Source organism: Physeter macrocephalus, unplaced genomic scaffold (assembly GCF_002837175.3).
Source record: "Physeter macrocephalus isolate SW-GA unplaced genomic scaffold, ASM283717v5 random_1575, whole genome shotgun sequence".
NCBI lineage: Eukaryota > Metazoa > Chordata > Mammalia > Artiodactyla > Physeteridae > Physeter > Physeter macrocephalus.
The window spans coordinates 1-12,999 of NW_021146715.1; the positions used below are offsets into that span (position 1 = coordinate 1).

The 12,999-nt window shown below is 56.4% G+C and overlaps 2 protein-coding genes across 8 annotated transcripts in view; one reads left to right on the forward strand and one right to left on the reverse strand.

Annotated features, from left to right (window-relative positions):
* Nucleotides 1–89: 89 nt before the first annotated feature.
* Nucleotides 90–11,086, reverse strand: LOC102982823 (glucose-6-phosphate 1-dehydrogenase). 3 transcript variants are annotated; one of them, XM_028486983.2, is made up of 7 exons: nucleotides 10,585–10,694; nucleotides 9,892–10,019; nucleotides 2,398–2,435; nucleotides 2,209–2,317; nucleotides 1,469–1,686; nucleotides 460–618; nucleotides 90–372 (listed from the first exon to the last, which is right to left on the reverse strand). In XM_028486983.2, exons 1-7 carry the CDS (start codon nucleotides 10,664–10,666, stop codon nucleotides 243–245), a joined length of 864 nt encoding a protein of 287 aa, XP_028342784.1. In that variant the 5' UTR covers nucleotides 10,667–10,694; the 3' UTR covers nucleotides 90–242. The 3 variants fall into 3 exon arrangements, with proteins under 3 accessions (XP_028342784.1, XP_054939522.1, XP_028342783.1); XM_028486982.2 differs by lacking the exon at nucleotides 10,585–10,694 and adding an exon at nucleotides 10,879–11,086 and having other exon boundaries at nucleotides 98–372; XM_055083547.1 differs by lacking the exons at nucleotides 9,892–10,019; nucleotides 10,585–10,694 and adding an exon at nucleotides 5,495–5,791.
* The window catches only part of LOC114485485 (NF-kappa-B essential modulator-like), an 18,900-nt gene continuing 11,995 nt past the window's right edge, over nucleotides 6,095–12,999 (forward strand). For 2 of the 5 annotated variants that reach the window (XM_028486976.2, XM_028486977.2), the window contains exon 1: nucleotides 11,142–11,602. In XM_028486976.2, coding sequence (XP_028342777.1) covers nucleotides 11,243–11,602 — 360 coding nt within the window. In that variant the 5' untranslated portion in view covers nucleotides 11,142–11,242. Of the gene's footprint in view, nucleotides 6,662–9,731; nucleotides 9,811–11,141; nucleotides 11,603–12,999 lie in introns of those variants that run through there. The other 3 variants (XM_028486978.2, XM_028486980.1, XM_028486979.2) reach the window with 3 other exon arrangements.

The following is a 12,999-nucleotide window of genomic DNA, read 5'->3' on the forward strand; positions in this document are numbered from 1 at the left end:
TGGCGGGAGGAAGGAGCGGACAGTGAACTAAGGCCCCCTTGTTGGCCAGGTTCTGGGGGCTCAGGGCCTTAAACTGGCCTTGTTTCCTGATCCCCAGTGTCTGCCAGGTCCCCTTAAGGCAAAGAAGAAGACCGTGACCACTCCTGACTGCTCAGACACTCCTGCTGCCAAAACAGGAAGAGGCGACCCTGCAGGGCGGCGGGATGCCCGCCCCCCACCTCCCAGGAAGGGGAACCAGGCTCTCACCGGATGATCCCAAATTCATCGAAGTAGCCCCCACGACCCTCAGTGCCAAAGGGCTCTTTGAAGGTGAGAATGACACAGGCGATGTTGTCCCGGTTCCAGATGGGGCCGAAGATCCTGTTGGCAAACCTGCAAGAGGGGCAGGGTAAAGGCTGGTGGGCGTCCAAGGGGGCAGCAGCAGGGCCCCCCAGCGCCCAGCCCTGGCCCCGGTCGCACCTCAGCACCATAAGGTTCTGGACCATCTCCTTGCCCAGGTAGTGGTCGATGCGGTAGATCTGGTCCTCGTGGAACAGGGAGGCGATGTGGTTGGACAGCCGGTCGGAGCTCTGCAGGTCCCTCCCGAAGGGCTTCTCCACAATGATGCGATTCCAGCCTCTGCGGGAGGCCGGAGCTGCGTCACTCCCACACCCTCCCTGGGGACCAGGGCTGAGACCCTCATCCCCCTCCACAGCCCGTTCCCCAGGGAGTGAGGGCAGAGCCTCCCTGCCGCCGCCGCTCTGCGGTGAGATGAGCCAGCGAAGCTCTGCCGGGCTGGCCCTCCCCCGGCCTCAGCACGGAGAACACCTCCTCTCCTTCCCAGCCCTCAGCGCCACGCTCAAAGCCTCCCCACAAGCCTTCTGGGCTGACTGGCTGGTGACTGGAAGGAAGGCCACTGGCCAGCTCTGCTCCCTCCTGGTCCCCGAGGGTCAGGAGTGGCCCAGAGCTAGTGGGAAAACGGGGAGGGGATGCCAAAATCAGAGCCACCTCCGTGGGTTTTAATGTGGGGAAAGACCCCTTATTCCTCACGGAGAGTTAATGGAGGACAAAGTGAAACTGACATGGCCGTGGCTTTGGAGAAACAACAGAGCGCAGAGCTGCTGCGGCACAGGCAGCAGGGTTCCCGTGGACCAACGCCGCCCTCTGGTGGTGGTCGAAGAGACGCTGGGAAACGCCGAAAGCTAGAGTAAGCAACCGGCAGCAAGAGTTTCGTGGAGCAACACTGCCACCTTGTGGTGCTAGCCGGGACTGCTGCCAGGGACAAGGGGATTTCATATGGGGCATTTGGAAGGTAAACACGGGGTGGTAGCATTTTCAGTAAAGGCTGTTAGAGAACTACTCTTACTCCTACTCCCTTCTTTGGAGAGCTAATTCATGGCAATAACAAACACGGGACATCTATCTTTTTCAGACTCCCTAGATCGGTCGGCCCAGGAGGCAGGAAGGGAGGGTGAAAGAGCAGCCTTACGTCTGGCTCATGCAGGTTTCGTGGATGTTCTTGGTGACAGCCTCATAGACAGTGGGGGGCAAGGCCAGGTAGAACAGGCGGTTGGCCTGTGGCCCCTGGTGGAGAGCGTTCATGTGGCTGTTGAGGCGCTCATAGGAGGCTGCGTCGTCGTACTGGCCGGCCACGTAGGAGTTGCGGGCAAAGAACTCCTCCAGTTTGTGCTTCTCCTCCGGGGCAGCCTAGAAAATACGGACACAAGGATGTCGGCCCGGCCCCTCCCTCCCTCCTTCATCCCATAGGCAGGGTGGGCTTCCTGAGAAGTCAGCCATCCTAGCCCTGCACTGGGTTCACTCCCATCTCGTCAGCTTTGCACACCCATGGGGGCGGGGGCCACGTGACCTAAGATGGAAGCCAGAGTTCAGGAAACTTTGACCTGGGAGAAAGATCTCTCTCCAAAGTCATTCCACCAAAGCACGGTATGTTGAGAAAAGTCAGGCTTGCAGCATTTCCATGGTGGAGGGGCCACAGGGTACAGTGGGGAGGAACTGGTGAGCCCAAGTCAGAGGGGGCTGGGAAACAGGCATCTCAGGCTGGCATCAAGGGAGCGGTGGGAGCAGGTGGGGAGGAGTGCCAGGCTGAGGATCGCTAGGGAGGGAGTGGCCCCGGCACAGGGGGGAAAGGCTGGGCCTGCGGGGAGGGAAGAAGGGCATCTGCGATGGGAGGGGTGTATGGCACGTATGGAGACCCCAGAAGCCACTCACTTTGAAGAAGGGCTCGCTCTGCTTGCGGATGTCAGCCACCGTGAGGCGGGAGCGGGCATAGCCCACGATGTAGGTGTCTTCGGGCAAAAGGCCATCCCGGAACAGCCACCTGAGGGCAGAGCACGGTTGTGGCGGGGGCGAGGGCAAGAGGGCCGCGGGGGGCAGTGAGCAGTGCGGGAACAAGCTTACCAGATGGTGGGGTAGATCTTCTTCTTGGCCAGGTCACCCTGTGGCAGAGAAAACAGGCATGGTTGGGAGCTGAGGACGTGCCCTAGATCACCTCCCCCCAGGACACCCGGGTACCCTTGTCTTGCCCCTGTGTATAGCCTGAGCAGATTGAACTAGAGCCCAGCCTAGCCCTTGACCCTGACCCGACAGTGCTCGCACACTGCCGGGGGCACTTCGAGGCAAACAGACCTCGTGCTGGCCAGGAGGCAACCACCAACCTGCTGGTTCCACGATCCACAGACCCCGGTCTCTGGTTGAGCAGGCAGAACCAAAGCCAACACAAGATACCCGCTTCTAAACAGCTCACGGGCTAAAGAAAACCCTAAATTCCCTGGAACCGAATGGCAATGGAAGTAGCACACATCAAAACTGAGACGTGACCTTAAATGCTTAGGTTAGCAAAAAAGAATGGCTGGAAGCTGATGAGCTCAGAATGCAACTGAAGAAGGAAAAAGGACAGCAGAATTTTAAAGCCAAACAAATTACAAGGCAGGGAACAATGAAAAATAAAAATGAATAAAATGGAAAACAAACCAAAAGAAAAGATCAAAAAGCCGAAAGTTGGTGTTTGAAAAAGACTAATCAAAACAGACAGCCCTCTGGCAAGACTGGTTTTTTAAAATAATTAATTAATTATTGGCTGCGTTGGGTCTTGCTGTGCGCGGGCTTTCTCTAGTTGCAGCGAGCGGGGGCTACTCTTGGTTGCTGTGCGTGGGCTTCTCATTGCGGTGGCTTCTCTTGTTGTGGAGCACAGGCTTCAGTAGTTGTGGCTCGCGGGCTCAGTAGTTGTGGCGCACGGGCTTAGTTGCTCTGCGGCATGTGGGATCTTCCTGGACCAGGGCTCAAACCCGTGTCCCCTGCATTGGCAGGTGGATTCTTTTTCTTTTTTCTTTCTTTCTTTTTTTTTTTTTTTTTTTTTTTTTTGCGGTACGCAGGCCTCTCACTGTTGTGGCCTCTCCCGTTGTGGAGCACAGGCTCCGGACCCGCAGGCTCAGCGGCCATGGCTCACGGGCCTAGCCGCTCCATGGCATATGGGATCTTCCCGGACCGGGGCACAAACCCGTGTCCCCTGCATCGGCAGGCAGACTCTCAACCACTGCGCCACCAGGGAAGCCCCAGGTGGAGTCTTAAACACTGCACCACCAGGGAAGTCCCAAGACTGTTTTTTAAACAGGTACCAAGAATTAGGAGTGCAGTGGGACAAAACTACCGACGGGAAAGACAGAAGAGGGGTTTATGAACAACCTTATTCCATGTCTGACAACTTACGTGAAATGGACACATTTCTAGAAAAATCCAATATACCAAAGCGGAGCAAGGGACCTGAGCAGGCAATGGTTATTAAGGAGACAGGATTGCAGCCACAGCCTTCCCACCAAGACAAGCCTGGCCCTGATCCTGGCACAGAAAACTCTGCCAGCGGGTCTCCCAGGAGGAGAGAACACCAGTCTGAGGCAAAGCCTGCCTGGGAAGCACCTGCTGAGCCACGTGATGGGGCTCCAGAACCCTGCGGCTGGAACCTCTAAGAAATGCACGCAGGAGGCCCCAAGCCCATCTCGTCCATGTACACAGATGCAGATGCAAAATTTCTGCAGAAGATACCAGCAAATCCAATCCGGCAACGTCAAAAATGGAATATGTCAGAACCAAGTTGGGGTAATCCTGCAAACGAAAGGTTGGTTTGATGCTGAGAAGCAAAAAAAAAAAAAAATCACTGAAATTCACCACATTAACAGATTAAAGGAAAAAAAGCTGTAAGAAATCTGTCTACTCCTTTTGATTTTTCAATCTAGCAACCTTGCTAAACTCACCAGATGTAGATAAAGTGTTCCAGACATCAACATCTATCACAATAGGACCTCTTACCAAACTAGGAATAAAAGGGGACTTCCTTACCCTGATAAACAGCACCTATAAAAACCCTCACAAACATCTTATATTGTGGGGAAATGTTGAAATAATACCCTTTAAACAGCCAGGAGCAAGAAAAGAGCGCCTGCCATTGGCTGTTTATTCAATGCCCCACCAGAAGCCCTGACAGCGGCAGGTGGAGAGCAGACAAGACGTGAGGACGGGAAAGGAAGAGCCACGCTGGCCCTCTTTGTAGCTGACAGTCTGTCCATTAAAAGAAAACCACCTCAAAGCAAGCTACAGGCAAATTATTACAATTAATGAGATTTTAACAAGGTTGCTAGATTTTAAAAAAATCAACAGATGGGAGTAGAAACAGATTTCTTAGGACACAGAAAGCAGTAATCAGAAAAACGGATAAATGAAGGTTTCAGCAAAATTAGAAACTCTTGTTCACCATAATACACTACTAAGAAGGTGAATAGAAAAAACGGAAAAAAAGAAGATGAATCCACCCAAAGGCTCAAATCCATCAACAGGGCATGGACAAGCAACATCAAGGGGTGAGCCGGGGGAATTCCCTGGCGGGCCAGTGGTTAGGGTTAGGGTTCCTGCTTCCACTTCAGGGGGCCTGGGTTCGATCCCTGGTCGGGGAACTAAGATCCTTCAAGCTGCGCATGAGGCCAAAACAAAACCAAAAACAAACAAAAAAGGGATGAGCCAGTGACCCACCCAGCACATGCGAATCTCAAAACCATAATGCTAAGCCACAGCCCCAGCCCCAAGGCTAAATACCCTGAGTTCATTTAAGTGAAGCTTTAGAAAAGGCAAAACGGCTGCACAGTGATGGAAGTGCCACAGCCACGGTGTCCCGGAGCAGCAGGTGGACCGACGCCCAAGAACTGCCTGGGGAGGCGGAAACATCCTCTTTGCTGATAAAGGTGTGTAACCGATTGTACAGTGAAAATGGGTGCCTTTCAACGTGTACAAATTTTGCCTAAAAAGAAAGACTGTAAAGAATAATAATCGAGCAGGGGGTGGGGCCTGGGTAACCTGAGGTGACTGGGGAGCGGGGTGCTGGCTGCTCATCGCGCTCGTCTGTTGACTTGTGTCCACGTGAAACTTTCCAAAGTAAGAGCAAGGGTATGAACACACAGCAACTTTGGACAACAATATGGTCATGCCACGAAGGTGACGGGAGACTCACTGAAAAGCCACAAGTCCCTTCTCTCCACTCCAGTTCAGTCGCCGTAGCCATGGCAACATGCGTTAATTCCGTGACCTGACAAAGGAATTCTCCACTCCGGTGGAAGAGGCTTCGAGTGAGGGCATGGCCTGGGGGGCAGAGGAAGCCTGCGGGGCACAGCAGGCCACCCTTTCATTCGTCCGCCCTGTAATCAGGGAGGCGCTGGACTCACCCTGGGCAGGAAAACCACCTCCAGGGATAAGGACCCAAATGTTCGCCGCAAAATGACCTTAGGAGCCACGTAACCAATGGACGGGTTCTATGAACCACTGCAGGACAGAAGCCGCATGACCAGAAGCGAAGCAATTCCAACCTGATTAAAATCCCTGCCCCCTAGACAGGCAGTTAGGAAGGCACTTGGGGGGCTCCTTGGTGGCGGTGGAGGTTGGGGCGGGCCACTTATGAGACTCAAACGTTCGCGTTCCTCCTGTCCCTTGGCTTCGGCCTCCAACTCCCGGGCTGAGCTGACCTCTGCATGCAGACAAGCCCAGGTGTCTGTTCCACCCCAGGTCACCACCTCCAGGCTCCACCGGAACCCCGAAGGCCCGAAGTGGGCGGTTCCCAAGCCAGGGTTCCCCGGGCTGCCGCCCCTGCCCATGTCTTGCCAACTGCTCAGAACTAATCCCCCACGTGCCTGCCACCTTCCACAGGAGCCACGGAGACAGCAGCACATCAAGGTCCAGCTCCGACCCCCAGCCGGGGCCTCGAGCTGCCCCCGGGCCCAGTAGCCCCCAACTGCGGCCCCCTCCTCCCAGGGCCCATCGGCACCCGCTTCCTGCTTCTCCATCAATGGGACCGGGCCGGTGGGAGACTCCACTCCGGTCCCCGGGGCTCGGTGGGCCCCACCTGCTCCCGGGCTTGTCGGGGACTGGCCGGGAGAAACGACCAGCACCACGGCCCACAGCCACCTCCCGCCTTCCTGGCCAAGTGGAATGTTTGCTTCCGATCAAATTCCAACAGGCTGCCCGCCGGGCCCAGTGTCCTGTCTGCTGACTCACGGAGCCCCGCACCCCACTGCTCTCGCTGGTCCCTTTGGGATTAACTAGCGCTAGAACCTGCTCGCCTTGTTCAGCTCAGCCCTGCAACCAGTGGCCTGTCGGGCTCCGAGTCACCCGACGGAAAGACGAGGTAGGACCCAGGACAGTGGGGGGCAGGGGCCCGGGGAGGCCCACCCTCCCCACCAGCCTGGGCTGGACTCCTCTGCCAGAACCACTGTGGGAAGAGAGCACGCTGCGCATGGTGGGGGCGATGATGGGGCTCCCGAGGACCACAGCGGGGAGGGACGTGACCGGGGACACATGGTGACGTAGCAGGAGAAGCAGTACCTGATTCAGATTTCCAGCTATCAGCAAAGGGCCATGGGCCGCCACCTGCCTGTCACCGCCCAGGTCTGACCTCAGTCTCCAGCTTTATAAACCCTCGGTCTCGGTCTTGGAGGCTTTTAGGGTGGAGGGGCGCGGCAGAGAATGCAGAGGCTGGCTGCCAGCTGGAGGCCAGGCAGGGGTGGGCTATCCCTGTCCCCCTAGGGCCACCCGGGTCAAGGATCGCCCAGGTCCCAGGGTGGAGCGCAGCTCTGCTGGGGCCCAGCTGGATCCCAGCCACTGGGGTGAGACCCTAGGGCTGCTGAGGCAGGCTGGGCTGCAAAACCAACAAAAGGGCCTCCCTCCTACTCCCTGGGGCTCATGAATCATCAGGCCTTTGGGGGAGTGCCAGAGTCATCGTGACACAGCAAGAATCTTATCGCCCTAAGAGGGGAGGCAGCCCAGAAACACCCCGAGGAGAGGGAGGGCTGAGGCTGCCAGGTCATGCCATGCACGGGCCCATCACTGGGATGGGACCTGAGCACCCATCGAGCCCACGGCCCTCATGGTCCAGGTGGGGAAACCGAGGTCCAGAGAGGCGAGGGACGTGCTGAGGACCGTGCAGTGAGCCGATCCTGCCCGAGGGGGCTCCCAGCTCTGTTCTCTCTCTCTTGCCCCAATTGTTCTCTCCGTCCACTGTGGGGGGAAAGTGGCTCCAGCCCGGGAGAGGACACATACGATCGGCCAGGCCCCAGGTTCCTCTCCCAAATGCTGGTCTATACGGAGAAACTGAGCTCTTTCAGTCCAGAGCTCTCTGGACTGGGACAGTAAGTACCTCCACTCCCTCCCCGGCCGAGGGTGGGAGTCCTGAGAAGGGAGATAGTGGTCTCAGAGCAGGGAGAAGAGAGTGGCGGAAAGCCCATCGGTAAGTCCACGAGCCAGCCTCAGGACGCCCCCAGGAAGGAAGCTGGGCACGCGGGCGACAGTTGGGTAAGCGGGCCAGGGAGGAGAGGGGGCAGAGGACAACGCTGCAGCCCAGCCTGCCCCAGGGGCTCTGCGTCTGCTCGTCCTTCTGAGAGGAAGGCTCTGTTCCGTGGCCCTCCTCGTGAGCCCTGGCAACATGAAGGCCTGGCAGTGTCTGCTGTCACATGCACTCACCTTGGGTCCCGGCCCCCAGCACGTTCCCACGAGGAGGGGGAAGGAGGGGGAGGGAGGGGGAGGGAGGACGGAGGAAGCCTCCCAGCAGGGCTAGGTGGGAGCTGTTCTAGGTGCTGCCCATGCAGGGACACCACCCCCCGCCCCCCAACCCCCGCACCAGGAACAGGAGGAGGGAGAAATACACAAGGGCTCTTCCTCAAGGACCCTCCTCCTCCCCCACTCCACCCTGCTGGAGCAGCACCTCCCACTTCTGCTCTAGAAGCCTCTGGTTATTGCTCCCAGAGCAGAGGAGAGCAAAGAGGAACCCTATTGTTGGCAAAGAAACAAAGTTGCCTAAGCCCAAGCCCGCCCCACATGAAGGCAGTGGAGTCACAGAATCAGCTCAGCAAAGCCCCAGCGCCCTCTGCACTTGTTTCAAAAGACCTCAGTTGCTAAGTGGAGACAATGAGGTTCAGAGAAGGAAAGACTCCTGCCACAGAGCAAACTTGGATGCTCTCAATGAGGTATCTAAGTGTTGAGGGCCTGGGGTCATATGCCATTTACTGAGGCCTGGGACCCTCTGTTGGAGCATCCTGTGATAGGCCGGTATGGGGACAGGGGCGGAGGGCGGGGGAAGGAGGAAAAATAATCCTGAGTTAATTGTTACTTTCTCCCCCAACCTATTTCTTGGACAAAGTCCCAGGTGTTAAGGTTTCTGGCTCCTCTAAGGGGATGAGGCTGGGGCCAGGGTGGGGGCTAGGACTGCTCCGTGAGCTCCTCCTGGGCACCCCCCAATCTTGGGTGACAGGGGGTCAGGGGACAGTGTTTGGGGTGACCTTCCTTCCCTCCCACTGGCAGAGCCCTGCATTCTGGCTTGCTTTTCCAAGTTCTGAACAGAATCACAAAGCTGGCAGGAAGCAGGCTCTGCAAAGCACGGTGGTGTGTTACGACACAGAACCGAGTTCCTCCAGAGCTGAGGGGACAGTGGTGTGGAAGTCACAGAGAGACAATGTCTGCCCCGTCAAGAGCTAACTGGTTTGGGTAGAACTCTCATTTGAGGTTTATATAATAAGTTACCAGCAAAGATGCTCACATCATGGGTAGCAGATTCTTGGTCAAGTCCACGGTGAAAAGTGAAAAGAGAAAAGAGACCACTTTCACTCTGAGATGAACCCTGACAGCTCCCCAGCCCCTGCTCACATCTTACCACTGGGTAGATCTTGTTTCCACACGGCACGTGGGGAGAGTGCTTCAGTCAGGGGCCATGGCTCTCCGAGGACCCACCCTCCCTTTCCTGTTCCCCCACCCCCATCACGTATGGTCAGCGTGCTTTACTTCTGCTTTTGCTCCTACTCTTTGGCCTTCCTGATCAGAGCAAAGTGGCAGTTCCACTGGCTAGACAATGGGGCTGGTCTCAGTTCCTCAGCAGGCCTTGGAAGCTGGGCCAAAGAGATGGTGTTTCAAGAAAGGTCGAGTGTTTTTCCTCAGGGAACTTGACGGTAGAGAGATAAGGTAGAGATCCGGCCTCGAATCCTACCTCTGGATCTAACTGTGTGACATCTATCAAGTCAGAAACAGGTTTGGAAAACATACTCCCAGAATGAATCGCTTCCCCTGTTTGCATCTCAGTTTTCCCTGTGGAGGAGGAAGTCCAACCAGACAGTCTCTAAGGACCTCCCAGCTCCAGGACATAGGTCTACAGTCGATGGCTGCACACGGACATCAGAAATGCCTCGCGTTGTGTGTATACCGGGTGGTGGCACATGAGCGAGAGCAACAGCGAGAGCCCGACCGAGCAGAGCCCGAGAGACCCGGCGACAGTCAGCTGGGAAAGCCCAGGTACCTAAAGGGAAGGGACCTGAAGCAACGTCATGCTCTAAGTCTGCTGCTTCTACAATGTGGGGCCTGGGGGAGACTCACCGATGCACCCATGATGATAAAGATATGCGTATCAGCCTGATGGAAGGCATCGCCCTGGTACAGCTCTTCCCGCAGGATCCCGCACACCTGGGTCCGGCTCAGAGCCACCTGCCTTGCCATCATGCTCTCTGGTGGAAGAAAAACTCGTTAACAAGGCAGGAGAACAGAAGAGCATTGAGAAGCTGGCCCCTTTCTGGAGGGGTCCTTTGGGCTCTCACCCAGCTGGTGCCTGCTTATTGAAACCACTCACTGTGAATATGGCTGGGGAGCAGGATGTCTGGGAGGTTAGAAACTGCTGGCCCTGGGCTCTGGCCATACTCTCTGGGCAACCTTCTTTCCTGGTGTATGTTACAAAATTACCCAAAGCATTAGTGAATTCCTGCTAGGGCCTCCGCTCTGGGGGACTGAGTAAAACCCTGCTGGAGCATCGTACGACCTGCTTAAGACTATCTCACCCGGGATTCAGGCGGAAACTCCACAATGAGCTAGAGCATGCTAGATTGTGCAGCTGATGGAGTGTAGCTCCAGCCCTCCTCCTGCCACGCTGCGAGACACCGGCAAGTCCCGTGTCCAGTGTGGCGGGGGGGGCAGGGATGCAGGGGACTGTGAGATCGGCTAAGACCCTCTCGATTTTGCCCTGTTCCCAAGTATGGGAAATCAAAGTGCCTCGCAGCGCCGCGACCGCTCACTTACCTGTGCTTCGACGCTGCCGCCTGTCGCGCTCACAGCCCCGGAGCTCCCGGCAGTTTCCGGGGGCTACTCCCCGCCGGCCCATTTAACCGGCGGGGGCGGGCACCTGGTCTGAGCTGACCAGCCTCAGGCGAGACGCGCGGGTGGGGCCTCTGCAGGCCCCTCCCCCGAGGGGCGGGGAGGGCCAAGGGGCGGGCAGGTGCGCGCGCATCCCAGGCCGAACCCCCCGCGCGCCCCCCCCGCCCCGGCAGACCCCGTGCGAGGGCCCAGACCTGGCCCGCCCTGCCCTTTGAGCACCTGCGCTGGCCGCCGGGCCGCGAGCCGCCTCCTTTACCCGCCGCCGCTGCACCGTGTCTCCGATGCTTCGAGAGTCCGCGTGCTGCTCTCCGCTGCTCGCCCGCGTGCCCATCCCTGGCCAGACCCCGCCCCTATAGTCCGGCTTTCTCGCGGGCCCTGGGAGGTCCCGCGCCCTAGCGAAGGGCTCCACTTCCGCCGGCCGCGTGGTCACGCCCCTCGACCTTGTTTGTGGGCGGGGCCTTCAGCAGCCCCGTCCCCTCGCCGGACCGGTCGCCGGATCAGGTCAAACCGGCCCTATTAGATGATAGCCTCGTCGTGGCTCCTCCCCTAACGGGGGCGGGGCGGCCAAGCGCCCCGTGGCTGGATGCCGCCGACGGAGAGACAAGGGGGAATGCGGGTCGCGACGCATATTACTGGGGAACGTCCTGAGGGCCAGCGGAGGCTGGCGGGCTCGGGTTTCGGTCTGAGGCAGCCTCCCTCACACCTCTCGCCAGCCGGCTGGGGTCGGGGCCTGAGTGTTTTACTTCCGGATCCCACAGCTACGACACCGGAAGCCGGAAGTGGGAGTTTGGCAGTGGGAGAAGGGAAGGGCTACCGCGGAACCCGGGTTTTTTCGGAGCATCGGGGTCCGAGGAGCGCTCGGGGCCGCCACTCCCGCCTTTCTCACGTCGGACCGACTCTGCTGACAGGTGTGGTCCTCTTCTCCGAAGACAGGGTACCATCGGTGGGTGTTCCGCCGCCTCCGAGACCCCCCCCCCTCCGACGACCAGGCTTCCCCCTCCTGCTGGGCCCCGGCCGGGTTCTGCCGCCAGCTTCTAGACCAGGGGCCGAGGCCGGCCGATTTAGGACTCAGGTTACTTTAGCGGCGAGCGGGACTGTTTCTGCCTCTTCTTCCTCCACCACGGCGGAGTCTGACCACACCCCTAGTTTGTGAATGACTCTTCTAGTTCGGAGACATTTTCTGTTCATCAAACTTGACTGCATTTGAAGTTAAGTTCTTTAAAAAGTTCTCAAATATAGCTTGGCAGCTAAGTATCTTAAGTCATGTGCCTCATTTTGCTCCTTTTGCAAAAGGTGACTGTCTCCCGGACCTTATATCATTTCTGTGACTTGAGGATGAATGGGCCATCCTGGCATGTTCGAGGAACTCATTAAGGAGGCCACTATACCTGGAGTAGAGTGAGCGAGGGGAGAGTACTTAGAGTGGAAGCCATGGGGGACCAGATAGTGCACGGCCTTGTAGGCGGGTTGTAGGACCTTTGAGTTTTGCGCGATGGGCAATGAGGAACCATGGTAGCGATGCGAGTAGAAGAGGAATGTGATCAGAATCACCTTTTAGGCTGATTGTTCTGGCGCGGTGGGGAGAACAGACTGTAGGGGCAAGGGTAGGAGCAGGGTGACCTGTTAGGAGGTTATTGTAGTAATCCAGGTGAGAGACGATGGTGCTCTGATCATTTTATTATGTAAAATTTCAAAGATGTTCAAAAGTAGAAAGAATAGTTTAGTAAATCCAATGTGTCCACTTCCCAGCGTCAACAGTTACCAACTCGTGGCTACTTTTGTTTAATTTATACCCCTCACAGTATTCTATTATTTTCAAAAATAGCTTTATTGCCATATAATTCACATACCTTACAATTCACCCATTTAAAGTGTACAGTTTGCTGGTATATTCACAGACTTGCACAACCATCACCATTAATTCCAGAATATTTTCATCACTCCAGAAAGAAACCCCATAAACTTTAGCCATCACCCCCATCACCCCATCTACCCCAGCTCTAAGCATCCACTAGTCTCTATGTATTTGCCTATTCTGGACATTTCACATAAATGGAATCATATAATATGTGGTCTTTTGTGACTTGTTTCTTTCTCTTAGCATAATGTTGTAGCGTGGGAACATAGTAGATTTTGTTTATTCATCAGTTGATGGACATTTGGGTCATTTCCACTCTTTGGCTGTTAGGAGTAATGCTGCTGTGAACATCCCTGTGTGGACATGGGTTTTCATTTCTTTCAGGTAGATACCTAGGAGTTCCCCCATTATTTTGTGGTGGTTTTTTTTTTTTTTTTTTTTTTTTTTTGCGGTACGCGGGCTTCTCACTGTTGTGGCCTTTT

What these genes read in the sequence shown, in the direction of transcription:
- LOC102982823 (XM_028486982.2), bottom strand. Translation starts at nt 10,990, where the DNA reads ATGGGCACGCGGGCGAGCAGCGGAGAGCAGCACGCGGACTCTCGAAGC. An exon ending in CGGCCCGGCGGCCAGCGCAG is followed by an intron (nt 10,020 to 10,878) that starts GTGCTCAAAGGG and finishes TTCTTCCACCAG; the next exon opens with AGAGCATGATGGCAAGGCAG. An exon ending in GAAACCTGCATGAGCCAGAC is followed by an intron (nt 619 to 1,468) that starts GTAAGGCTGCTC and finishes GGCCTCCCGCAG; the next exon opens with AGGCTGGAATCGCATCATTG.